We start from the raw sequence: 13,258 nt of genomic DNA on the forward strand, positions 1-13,258 counted from the left end.
CTGTGGACTAAGTAGGGAGTGTGCCACACCCACCAAAACATCAGTTAGCGGCGAGAATTGATGAGTTCCGACTTCCGACACACCACACACAAAACGTGGAGGGAAATCCAGAGAAAACAGAAGTGATTAAGGACCGCAAACGTCAACAGGTAAGAACTAAGAATAAACAGAGCCGCCGTTTAGATCCTTCGGAAATTGATTTAAACATAGTCATTTGTAAGTGCTCTGAGAGTTGTGGGAGGATCCAAGGAACCCAAAAGGATCCGGTTGAGCCCTATAAAGTGCTGTAAATAAATGGGAAAGGACTGAAGGCACCGTTCTAGATTCCGAATATCACATGTCTTGTATTTTGTATATAACTCTTAATTATATATTACCACGATTCGTACATCTAAAAGTCTAACATGAATCTTACATTGAATACTCTTCTCAATCTATATTAATACTTATATTACTTAAAACACTCCTCACAATACATATTAATTTATTTATATTGTAAATGATTTAACTTATTTATGTAAATTGTAATGAAAATAACCTAAGATGGTGTGAGAAATTCGAGTAAAGGTTGTAATCAGTCCGTACATTTTTTATAGAATATTGCACAAAAAGAAAGAATATTAATCTTTTGATATATTTAATATGAAGGAATTGTGAATATATTTCGAAATAATATGGTTTCATGCTCTTGAATATAATTAAGTTTTTAATTGTCAAAAATGTTTATTTTTAAATTATTAATTTGTTGAATATATGTATAATTGTTTAGATTGTTTGAATATGAAATTACGCTAAATTGTTGAACTACCTAACTTGGCCATGTTTTAAAAAATTTTAAATATATACAAATTTAAATTAAAAAAGAAAAATTAAATAATGAAAAAATGTTAAATAATAAATACATACAAAAATAAAATAAAAATTTAAATAATAATAGTCCTAAAGTCCAAGTGAAACAGAAAAAATGAATTAATGAATTACATTTAATTAAAAAATCTAATAAGCGTCTTTTGCTTATAGAATAGTCTTATCTGGCAAAATCCGGTAATCCATAAAATGTGCCTAAAAGTTACCAGTAAATATATAGTAAATGAAATCAAACTTTATTGCATTTATTTTAAGGTTGGTAATTATCTGGATAATTTTCATTACTAAAACAGATTAACGAGTTTATAAGAAGATTTTAATATATGTATATTTCCGTTAAGGGAGTGAAAAGTGTTTAGAAATTATATTTTGGACTTAGGTTTATAATTATTTACAATTCCTAATAGGTAAAAGGTAAAAACTAGCAGCAATGGCGACTTAGCAGTTACAGAAAGCTAAGGCAACACTCTAAACTTAAACTAAGAGGATGCAAAGTGAAGTCATGGCAGGACGTTGGCTCTTCGGGATCCTTAAAAGTAGTCAGATTTGTAGCACAATAAAACACCTCAACGACGCAGCTGTGGGATTAATTTTATTTAACTTTTTCGCTAGACATAATTTTATATATTGCTTTTTAAAGGTAAAAAAACGAAACAAGCATTTTTATAAAAAAATTAAAATCCAATAGCGGCCAACGTCCCGCCCATAAATTAGAGGCTACTAAAAGTGTAATGTGTGAGTGTGTTGTCCTGTACAATACATTTTCCATCTTAAATGTTTAAATCAAAGCTGAGATAAGCTGAAGACTAAAAACTAAAACCGAGAGAGACAGCTTTTCTCTCATTTTTGTTTAGAATACGTAATTACATCATCCACGCTTTACCACGCCTGGGACCCCGTCCTCTCATCGGACCTCCGCCTCGGGGGAAGAAGGGTCGTGGTCCGCCATCGAATCCTGGTCCCGGCATCCTCTGAAATGGCGGCCTGAATGGTCCCGGCCCACCCCAGCCCCGGCCACGGCCACCGCGCCCACCGCCGCGTGGCGGCATTCCGTCGGGACCGTTGTTCATCATTGGTGGTCCCGGAAAGCGTTGGAAGGGCGCGAAGGGTGAGCCAAAGGGAGGCCGTGGCGGAGGAGGAGCACTGCCAGCCATGTGCATTGGAGGCATTTGATTCCAGGGCTGCTGCTGATGGAGATGCGCTTGATGATGATCCTGCTCCTGAAGATGATGCTCCTGATGATGGTGCTCCTGCTCCTGAAGGTGAAGCTCCTGCTGGTGTTGCCGCTGCTGCAGCTGCTCGGCATCTTCGTCGTCCTGCAAAAAGTTATTGTTACCAGTCGTCTCCCAGGGATTCAGGAAGTCCTGCGGCGTCTCCAGCAAAACAGGGCGCGAAGGCGTGGCTGCTCCATTGCGGTCGCCATCAGCCTCTGCCTGATTATCCTTTGGCTCTAAATTGGATTTTTATTATAGCTTTAGGGTAAGTTTAATGTAAAGTTATTACCTCTCAATGACTCGTCGATATCGTCGTCTGACATATCCATATCGATAACCATATCAGCGGGATCATACCGGGCAGCGCCATCCACGCGGTCCGATTCGGAGGAGGAGCCTGCTTATTGGGGAAATATTAAAAAAATGGATTGCAAAACCTTAAGAAATCTGATAGACCCGTACTGGCATTCGATTTAAGCGGCGAGCTGGTCTTGCTCTTGGCATAGCTCCCGTTGCCAGGCGGCGCCATAAGGCTGCCCTCGTCATTGGGATTGGGAACAATCCGATAGTCCACATCGCCGCCAGCAAAGTCCTGCAAGGAAGGGAAAAGATATTTAAAGTTTTCGTTTTTTAACTATTTTTTTTATATAAAATTAAATTATTAAAAAAAAAGGCTATTTAATATATATTCAATATAATCAAACGAAAAACAAATAATTAAAATAAGATTGTTTAGGTATTTCATCATAGTTTAGGGATTTTTTAAAACATTAAATACAATATCTTTCGATATTTAAAGTTGTCGCTTTGAACTCTTTTTCCTTTTTTAACACTTTTAATGTATATACATATAAGGCTTACCTTCTCCGCTCCGCCCGGCGATCCCGTCAGTGATATCAGGTTCCTATGATCTATATCCACCAGCTGCCGGGACTTGTCCTTGCTCAGGCCCAACTTGGCAGAGCCAAAGTCAAAGGCCGGCGGCAGTTGCAGGGTGCGATGGTCCACATCCTCGGCACCCAGCCCTGCGGGCAGATGCTCATTGTACTCAATGGGCGCGGATGTGGCACTGCCTTTTCGCTCGAAATGCGGCGGCGAGCGGGGTGTTGATGGATTCGCTGGGTACGAGGAGGAGCTAGCTCCGCTACTGTTTAGGCTCGAGTCCAGCGGAGTCCACGACATGCTCATGTTCCAGGTGCTGTTGAAATCATCCGCGGGGTCCGTAGACGGTGGCAATGGGGGCGGTGGCATCGGCGCTGGCGTGTACTGCGCATCCGGAAGGCCACTTCCACCGCCGACACTGCCACTGCCGCCATAGAGATGCGACGGCAGCGGCGGAACATATTGCTCTTGGCTGCCACTAGAGCTGAAGAGGGGCGGATTGGGTGTATACTCGGCGGATCCTCCGCCGCCACCGAGACCAGGTATGGCGCTGCTGTTAGAGCCGGAGATGGGCTCGGGCTTGTAGAAATTGGCACTCGGCACATAGCCTTCGTCATCTGAGCGGGAACCGATCACTTCTATGGCGCTGCCCCTGTCCTTCGAGTCCCGCTTGAAGTCATTGATGTCAAAGGGCAGCTTGCCACCGTCCAGGTAGCTGGAGAAGCCATTCAAGCCGCCGCCAAAGAGGCTCTAAGCGAGGGAAAAGGATTATTACCAAGGATGAGGGATACCCTTTTATTTGTTGATCCAATTACCATGCCCAGCGGCGTGTTATTCTCCTCGGGCAGCTGCAGGTCGGCGTCTCGCTCTGGGGAGGGTGCATTGATGTCCGGCGAGGGAATGGGGCTGGCCAGAGTGGGTATGGTCTCGTCCAGCTTTCGCTTTACGATTTTTATGCGCGTGCCGAAGCTCTTGTAGGCCTGTTAAATCAAAAGTAAATAAATCCAGCTAAAACTCAAATTTGTATTTATCTTACACTGGCCACCACCTTCACCTCTTTGCCCTGGTGTTCGTAAAACTTCTTGGCAGCTTCCAGGCTGACCAGGACCGCCTTGCGGCTCTTAATCTCGTTCTGCAGGTTCTTGTTGTACGCATTAATGAAGGCCACGCACCGTTCCACCTCCTTTTCAATGTCGCCCGAATGGCTCTTGTCCTTGAGCTGCTGCTTGATCACCTCGATTTCAAAGGTAGGCGGCTTGGGTAGCTTCTTCATGCTTTTGTCCGTGGACTCGGCCAATTCGACGCATTCCCGCATCTGTGCAATCAGCGTGGCGTTCTGGAACTCGTCACTGACATCGATCTGGGACTTTTTGGGCGGCGCTATGTTGAGCAGGCCGCTCAGGTCGCTCAAGTACTCCTCGTTATAGATCTCGCGCTGCTCCCAGATCTTGAAAATTCTTAGAATTTTGTCCTTGACGCGTTCGTCGCTAAGGGAAATGGATTATTAATTATTAATTAATTTTAATTATTATGACTTTGGATGTACTTACCGCACCATGGTGGTGGCTCTCTGGAGCGCTGTAGCCCAGCACTCTACGAACTCGTAGCGCTTGCGCTTGCTGTACTGGATAACATCGTTGGCAAGGTAGAAGAGCACCAGCCGGTGGTCCACGCGAACTGCCAGAACGAGAAAGCACCGTTGCCATTAGCCTTGAGCATCAAGGGGGACCAAGTCCAGGACTCACCCTTTTTGAAAACATTAAGCCAACATTGGATGATCTTCTTGTGGTTGGAGCGGTGCTGCAGGCACCAATTTGACATTTGCTGTATGCCCTCCTGCGTGTCCTTCAGCGCCTCCAGGCGAGTCTCGAACAGTTCCTCGTCGAAGGCTTCCGTCATTTTGCTGGGGCTTAGTGGGTCCCAATATTCATAATCTTTGGATTCGCAAAATTGTTTACAGCGTGCCGTGCCGCTGTTTTCAGCGTTTTTCTTCTTCTCCCCACACGCGCACTTTTTCCACACACATGCACACACACACACGCATTCAATTTTCACTCTTGTTCACTTGCCGCTGCGCTCTCGCTAATTAGCACACCTTGTGGACAATACACTCTTCCGACGGTTTCTGGATAGCCATAGCTCTCAAGTGCTGGAGTTGAGCTCCTTGTTGCAATTTTTAATTGTTAATTTTACGGAAAAATTGTGGCAAGCCTGCGAATCTTGGTTAGGGATGTGAAAAATATCGATATTTTATGAATAAAAAGAGGTTATTTTTGTAACCTGATATATCGAACATCGATATTTTTTAAAGATATTTTTGATATTTACTTTTTGGTCACACTAAATAAAAAAAGGTAAAAATATTATGAACAAGAATTAAAAGAAAATTAAAGATGTGTTTTTTAAATTAAAATTAATAGTATATCATTGCCGATTTTCCCGAAAAAATCTGCTTATAAAGCTTTTTTAGAGCTTTTTTCTTATAAACTAAATTATTAAACTAAATTATAATAAATAAATTATTTAAAGTTTTTAAATTAGATTTATGTTTATTTCTCTGTACAAATAATTTGCAGTCGAGCAATCAAAGAGTGTTTGAAGCTTGAAATCCACAAATGTGGATCATATTCCAGGATCTCTTTACCGAAAGAGAGCAGAGTCCATGGTTTGTTTGCAAGAGCAAGAATCAGAAACACAAAAACGAACAAGAAAAAAATGGAGTCTGAGATGAGAGTAAAGCAGGGACAGAAAGAGAGAAAAGCAATATACAATAAAACTAACCAAACTTTAAGAAAGCAATATTTATATTAACTCACCAAGTGTTTGTAGCGTCCAAACGTAGTTATTCCTTCTCAATTTTATTTAGAAATCTATACACCAAAATATAATTTAAAAAATTACTGCCATTTTTTTCTTTTTAACCACTGCAAAAAAAAAAAACAAAAAAAAAAAAAGAGGATCCCACAGATTTCTTTACTCTTTTTCTCCTCTCTGCTTTTGCCGATCAAAATAAGGAAAAGAGCACGAAAGCAATGCGGAAACTAACGGGACTTGCTCACATTACCGACACTTTGCACTTTAACCACAGCTAAAAAACAACAACAAAAACGAACGGAACTTTTTCGACTGTTTTTTGTCAGTTTTTCGCATTTTTAATTACTCTTTTTCTCCTCTTCGCTTTTGCCTATCAAAATAAGGAGAAGCGCACGAAAGCAAAGCGAAAACTAACGGGATTTGCCCAGTTCAGTAGAACTGCCACGCGCTCTGTCTCACTCGCACTCGCACTTGCAATTGGACTTAACTAAAAACTGAAATAAAACCTAACGCCACGCCGTCCGGGCATAGATTTTTCCGGGTTTCTCCGGGCTTTCATTTTTCCCGTCACAGAGAATGTTTTCCCGCAATTTTCCGATCGTTTTAAGCCTGTTTTTCGCAGGAGCGCTATTTTTTCCTACCGAACAGTTTTTTAGCGAAAAATGGAATGAAGGAATGGCGGAAAGCTGGAGGCTGCGAAAAAGCGAACCTCTCACTCAGTTTCCACTCTCCCGCGCTCTGGAACCACGATCCGCTCTGTTTTCATTTTTATCATACCCTTGCAGGGTATTATAATTTAAGTTTGCAACGCAGTGAATTGATATATTTAAATATATATATTTATATTTATTATACAAGTATATATTTGTATTTTTATTTCAGTTTTAGTTTAGTCCAATTGCAAGTGCGGGTGCGAGTGCGCTTGCGAAGCGCAGAAAAGGGGGAAAATGTATAGAACGCTTAAAAAACGGCCGAAAAAGTGTAGTTCGTTTGTTTTGTGTGTTTTTTATTAGCAGCCTCCATCTTTTCGCCGTCTGCAAATCCCTCCGTTTCGGAATTCCTCCTCATTCCATTTTTCGCTAAAAAACTGTTCAATAGGAAAAAGCGCGCTCCTGGTAGCTCCAGAGAGCGGGAGAGGGGAAACTGGAAGAGAGAGCGCTCTCTCGCAGCCTCCATCTTTTCGCCATTCCTTCATTCCATTTTTCGCTAAAAAACTGTTCGGTAGGAAAAAAGTGCGCTCCTGCGAAAAACGGGCTTAAAACGGGGAAAAACGATCGGAAAATTGCGGGAAAACATTCTCTGTGATGGGAAAAATGAATGCCCGGAGAAAGCCGAAAAAATCTTTGCCCGGACTGCGTAGAGTTCGGTGTTATTTCAGTTTTAGTTTAGTCCAATTGCAAGTGCGGGTGCGAGTGAGACGGAGCGCGTGGCCACGCCAGCGAACTAAGCCAGTCCCGTTAGTTTTCGCCTTTCTTTCGTGTCTTCTTCTTGCTTTGATCGGCAAAAGCGAAGCGGAGGAAAAGGATATACGTATACCCTAACCATAATTAAAGCTTTTTATAAAGCCTTTTTAGAGCTTTTTTTCCACGAGCTTTTCCAGCTTTTTTGTTCAGAAAAAAGTGACATCCCTGCGCGCAAGGAAAAACACGTTAATTTCCCAAACAACTTTCACCGAGTGCGGACGGGTGCTACGCCAGTTGTTTTGATTTTTCCGACGCTTTATAGTAATTCTCGTAAATTTGCCGGTTCGCGTACGTTTTTGGACAAAAGCTGTAATATTATTATAATTTATTGAAAACATTTTGTGGTTAAACTAAAACAAAATGGGCGCGGGATTTGTTGTTGGCAAATGTGGAAGTTAGTGCTGCGGTTGCCTCTGTGAGTCGATTTGTTTTATTAATTTGCCGGCATATGGTGTCTCCGATTGGAGATGAGCAACTACCTCACGGTAAACTTAATATAATAGAAGCTTTTCTTGAGCAAACAACTACATATATGCAAGTACGATTTGGAGTTCAATATAAATACAAGTTGTTGTAACATTCTAGTGATTAGTTAGCAACAAATGATATTAACAAATCATGATTCGTGATTGGTTTTCCACTTTGCTCGTGTCACGCTCGTATCACTAGTTATCGCTTTGCCGCCGGTTGTTTTGATTTTGTTGTTGTTTTCCCCCATTCCTTATTATACCCTAACCATAGGGTATTATAGTTTAGTGCCAACGGAGAAAGCAAATAAAAAATCCACAGCTAAGCCATTAGAGTGAATTTGCTTTATAGTAAAAAATCGTATACAATTATTTGACCGAATAACAAAGTTCCTGTGTATATTGAACTTAAAATAAAAACTTAATATTAGGTATCTCGCAGTCGGTCACACTCGTAGGTAGCTTTCCAGCTTGTTTTTGTTGCTGTATTTTATTTCGGTTGGACAAGTGAGCGACAAAAACCAATCATAAAATAGGGACAATATTTTTGGTTGAAAAACACAATATCTTGGGATCTGCCTATGAATAAACAATATATAAATTCAAAAGGAAAACAACAACAGACTTCTGTCCTTGGGACTTTTAAAAAACCCTTTAATTCTGTATTATCATTTAATGTTTTAATTTAATGAAAAACATATAACTAATCTTGTGCTGAAATTTTATGAATTAACAATAAAAAAAAAAATGGCAAAAAAATATACAAAATAAACCCATAAATAAAAAAAGTTTAATAATAGATTTGTATACTTTTTAAATAAAAACAAGTCAAGTTCGGCAAGACGAAGTTTATATACCTTTGCAGTTTGCCATTTTCTTAATCAACTATTCAAAAAAAAAAATTAATCCGATTGGGTTGGGTGAGGGAGAGGTGGACTTAGAGTTAGTTAGAGCTAGAGGGAGAGAGAGAGAGGGGCACAGAGAGTGTCAAAGTTAGAGAGAGATGACTTGCCATTAGGATATGGCTCTCTCTCACTTTCCCTCTAGCTCAAGCGTCAGCTCTAGCCTACCTCTCTCACACTCAATCTATGTACCTCTCTATCTCTCTCGATCAACCTCTTGTTCTCTCTCTCTCTCTCACTCTAGCTGCCTATACATAGAGGCCCCTCTGCCGCCGCAGCCTCAGTGCGCCCCTACCCCCGAGTAACACGTGTGCTTGCCTCCCCTCGTGTTTACCTGTGACGTGTCCATCTCAACCCTTCAAGATGACTCCCGAAAAAATGTCGCTTCGCTAGAAACGTGCAAGTTTATATAAAATTCGTGCAGAAACACCAAAAATCTCTTCAATCGAAGGAATTAATCTCAGCCAAGTCTGCGGAGTCAAGATGAAATATAACAGAGTGTCCTTTACTGCGGATAAGCCCTAGAAGCGATCGTGGTCTAGAAAATTACTGCGGGTAAGTCATTAATTTTTAATATATGTCCTTATCCTTATATAAACAAGAAAGGAAGCCGAAGTTCAGACTAAAATTATAATACCCTGCAGGGGTATAAATATAGTAATTTAGCTGATAGACACTAAATAGACACTAAAAACTTTCATTTGCACTTGCAAGTACGCAATATTATTGCCGGAAATGTCTGCTTCCCTCTCCCCGAATGACCTGCAAGAATTGTCGATATCCTTCTTGTTTTTTTTTTTGTTTGTTTGTGGTGTTCAGCTAGTATTTTGTCATCCCGACTGAATTGTTCGCCAGCGCCTCCACTGCCTCGTTTGCCATTAGGGCCATGTAATTATTCTGATTACTTGGCTTAGACTCACAGAGACAGAGACACAGACGCAGCACCGCACCAATCACAGCAGGGATAACAACAACAAGTCCCACGCTGCCACTGACCCAGTGCCAAGTTACGTCGTCCGGATTCCTGGTATTGGAGGTGTCCGAGTTCGGGTTCAGTCTCGATTCTGGTTCCGGGCATTTGGCCAGCGACGCCACGAGACGGCCAAAAGGAAATGCGCCGTAACAAATAATTACGCTTCAATTGCTGCTCTGCCTTCAAGGACACTCGGTTTGGTTTGATTGTGTCGAGAGCTACATAAAAAAACAAAAATTAAAAAACTAAAGCGCAAATACAAATTAAAGTTTCTGGCAGCAATAACCATTAAGGTAAGTTGATTTTGCTTAATTATAATAAGGGTGAAAGGTAATTGGGAAACTGTATTAATAATATTTGCGCTGAATAATTCAAGAAATTATTTACAGACATGTGAAAATTATACATTTTAATTCTGTCTGAATCAGCTTAATAATATTATTGTTAAAAAATTGGGTTCTGGCAGTTGTTTTTCTTTGAGTCCTTTTTTTCCTCGCTGACGTCAATTCCCAGACCCCTAAATTCGCCACGTTACACACACACAGCATCCATTGGCATCACCCACACATCCGTATCTACCCACCCACAAACCCGCCAACACCCTCCGCTCGCTTACTCGCGTAATGACAATCAAAATTAGCCCACACCTTTGGCGCGGAGAGAAACAATAAACACTAATTAGGAAGCAATTCCGACGACAACATCGCGCAATTGAAAAGCGTCGGGCTTTCCACTCGTGTACCCTGATTTCCAAGGCTCGGAAAGGCCCTGTGGCCTTACACAGAAATAAATACGTAGACCATATTATCTATTAGAGCAAATATATATTTATATTATTAAAAGATTATGCGGAATCAGCGTTAATATTTTAAATTTTAAACTTTTTTCACATTCAAGTTCAAATTTAATATTTATTGAGATTTGAGACTTGTATTTCTTTGATTTGATTAGTCTTTTTAAACAACCATACGGTAACAGTGATGCTTTACTTTTATTTTATTTTTTAATATATATTTTTTGTAGTCAATTAATAAAATGTCTATAAAGTAATAAGGAAATATTTCCTTATTATATATATCACCTCTAATCAGCTTAATCTTTGATCGTATTTGGTTCAGTGTAGATGCCTCACACCCAGCCATTTTTCAATAGGTTGCTCACTCGCAGGGCTTTTCCTAAATTCCCTTTTCCATCAAATTCCCGGAAAATAGTAAAGCAAGAGTTTCTTCCTACCTTGAAAAATGGTAAATAAATTGCTGTACATGCAAAATCAAATTCACAATCGGCCAATTTTCACGTTCGCTTTTCCACTTGAGCTGCATTCCTCCAACTTTTGACTTGCACACGTCAATCAATGTCGCAGCCATAAAAAGTTTAGCATACAACTGAGCGCAGCGGGTTAAAAATGTCAACATTTCCGGTGAAAAAAATAGAAAAGAAAGGAAACGTGGGGAGATTCCCGACTAAAAGTGAAATAAATTCCATTTGACATCAACTTTTGTTGGCAAAGATCGACGTCATCGATGGCATCCCACGCTGAGTTAGGGCGAAAAACATACTGAATTTGGCGTAAACAAGTCGAAGCGTCAGGATTAAATTAGTTCGATGGTTTGGCATTAAGTTTGTCCCTTTGTATTCAATGTTTTGGGGTCTATAACCGATCTCTAGCCCTGCAAAGGTATGAATCATCCGAGATTTTATTATAAAAATTTAGCTAGTTTGAGAGCAAGTTTTTCTAAAACTTACTCTTTGTTTTAGCAATTACACGCGATAAAAATATCAATATATAAAATTATTGATTTCTTCTTTAAACACCGATATTCTGGCTCAGAGGTGTCTCTTCAAGTTGAAATTTATGAATTTTTAGCTTGGTTAAAATCGATTTTCTATTCGATCCTTTGTTCGTTACGTTATTTTCGATATGATATATATATTTTCGATTGTTATATATTTTTCCGATATATATATTTCGAGTTGATATACTTTCTGTCAATAAATATTGTTTATACCCAAAGGTATATATAGGAACCTTGCCGTTGGAAGTCATTGCCCCATAGGAAGGTGCATTACCTTAGGGTGTCGCGGTCGCACTAATGAAAAATTGAGCGCATCGCTGGCCGTGAGGGGACACATGATGGATGGCCGGAGCTCCTCCAACCAATTTTGTTGCAGAAGGAGTCTCAGCCAGGAGCTACTTTAGCTGCTTTCCCTTTATCCTTTATTTGCATTGCATATGTGAGAACGACAACCCGCAGGTTTACACCGGCATTCAGCTTGACAAAGGACATGTTATCGAGGATAGGGGGTTTGGGCGAGAGGGGGAGAACGCCTCCCGCGGATGATGAAAAGCCTTGGCTGGGCACTTAATAAGTCAATGTGGCTCTGCGCACTTATGATATATGACAATTTACTTTTATCCCTTAGCTTTCGCCAACGTACATGTAAATTGAAGGGAGAGGGAGTCACAAAAAAATAAGGGATGCTTTAATGTATCTTATCTTGATCTTGAATTTAAGCTGTGAGGAATTACAGGGTTTTAAAACGTAAATAATAATAATTTAATATATATATTTCATAAGTTTACCCCAGTTATTTAATTTCCCTTACGTAGTCTACGAACATATACATAGGATTTTTTATTAGGAGCATGCTCGATTAGTAAAATATTTAATAAATATAAATTATAAATTATTAAGTAAATGAATAATCTAAGTTTAGAGAAAGCTTTAAAGATATTCATTTAAAATCAATTTATTATTTTAATTATAAAAGGATATTAAAATATCCCAGCAAAAGTCCCAATTTAAGTAGCAAAGTAATACATTTTGTCCTGATTTTTCGTAACAAGTATCAGAGGTAAGGATATGGCTTTAAATGGCCAAAATTTGATATTTTTTGGAATTAAATAAAAATTATGTATATTTTTAAGACCATACGTATTCTGGCCTACTTTCGTCTCCTATTAATGAGAGCCAGTGCTCTTTCATATATCCACCCATAGTAGTCATCATTGGCATTGTTCTGGTAATTCATTGCCAGAGCCACGCCCATTTGGTAGCCTGCCTCTCACGTCGCACTACGCCCTCCACGTGGCAGCGCTTGGCTTGCATAATTAGCTAATTGAGCGCTCGGCGTTAATGATTTTCTTCGTATGACAACAACAACAAGAACGGCGAAAAATGATGAGCAACAATGGCATGCGAAAATGTAAAACGCGCTGCTTTTCCTTCCTTAATACACAAATTGAAAAGGGAAAATGGAAAAAGACGAATGCGAAAGCCAACGATGACGCTTAAAAAGGCATTAGCTGAAAAATGATTTTGCTCTAGGCTCTAGGCTTAGGGTTCCTCCAGGATCTTCCTCCGCTCGCTCTCACACACACAGCTAATAAGCGTTATGCTGTATGCTCTGCCCCACGCGGCGTATACGCAACATGCAGCGTAAATGTCTGCTACGTGATTTGAACACCAGAATCGAGCTACACGTGGCGTCCAAATGTCCCACTTCAAAGCCCATTTTGTTAAACAGAAAGCAAACAATGGGAAGAAGGGGGGAAAAGAGTTTATAAATAAAAAGTGTTAAGTTTTAAATTATTGTTTGGCTAAAATATATTTATAGTCAATAATAAATGCCAAAGTCGAGCCAATTTTATTTTTGTTAGAAGATTCTTATCTTT

At 40.0% G+C, this 13,258-nt stretch overlaps 2 protein-coding genes across 3 annotated transcripts in view; one reads left to right on the plus strand and one right to left on the minus strand.

The window, feature by feature from the left end:
• Window positions 1-1,446: 1,446 nt before the first annotated feature.
• LOC108083949 (regulation of nuclear pre-mRNA domain-containing protein 2) lies at window positions 1,447-5,209 on the minus strand. 2 transcript variants are annotated; one of them, XM_017179956.3, is made up of 8 exons: window positions 4,709-5,209; window positions 4,514-4,640; window positions 4,000-4,450; window positions 3,779-3,943; window positions 2,943-3,713; window positions 2,544-2,673; window positions 2,371-2,481; window positions 1,447-2,317 (listed from the first exon to the last, which is right to left on the minus strand). In XM_017179956.3, exons 1-8 carry the CDS (start codon window positions 4,860-4,862, stop codon window positions 1,731-1,733), a joined length of 2,496 nt encoding a protein of 831 aa, XP_017035445.1. In that variant the 5' UTR covers window positions 4,863-5,209; the 3' UTR covers window positions 1,447-1,730. The 2 variants fall into 2 exon arrangements, with proteins under 2 accessions (XP_017035445.1, XP_017035453.1); XM_017179964.3 differs by having other exon boundaries at window positions 2,371-2,478; window positions 4,709-5,208.
• Window positions 5,210-7,611: 2,402 nt separating this feature from the next.
• The window catches only part of Pde11 (Phosphodiesterase 11), a 72,889-nt gene continuing 67,242 nt past the window's right edge, over window positions 7,612-13,258 (plus strand). Inside the window, exons 1-2 of the mRNA XM_070283369.1 lie at window positions 7,612-7,725; window positions 8,854-9,164. The gene's annotated coding sequence lies outside the window, so the exon portion shown is untranslated. The remainder of the gene's footprint in view (window positions 7,726-8,853; window positions 9,165-13,258) is intronic.

The sequence above is a fragment of the Drosophila kikkawai genome, chromosome 2L, assembly GCF_030179895.1.
Source record: "Drosophila kikkawai strain 14028-0561.14 chromosome 2L, DkikHiC1v2, whole genome shotgun sequence".
Classification (NCBI taxonomy): domain Eukaryota; kingdom Metazoa; phylum Arthropoda; class Insecta; order Diptera; family Drosophilidae; genus Drosophila; species Drosophila kikkawai.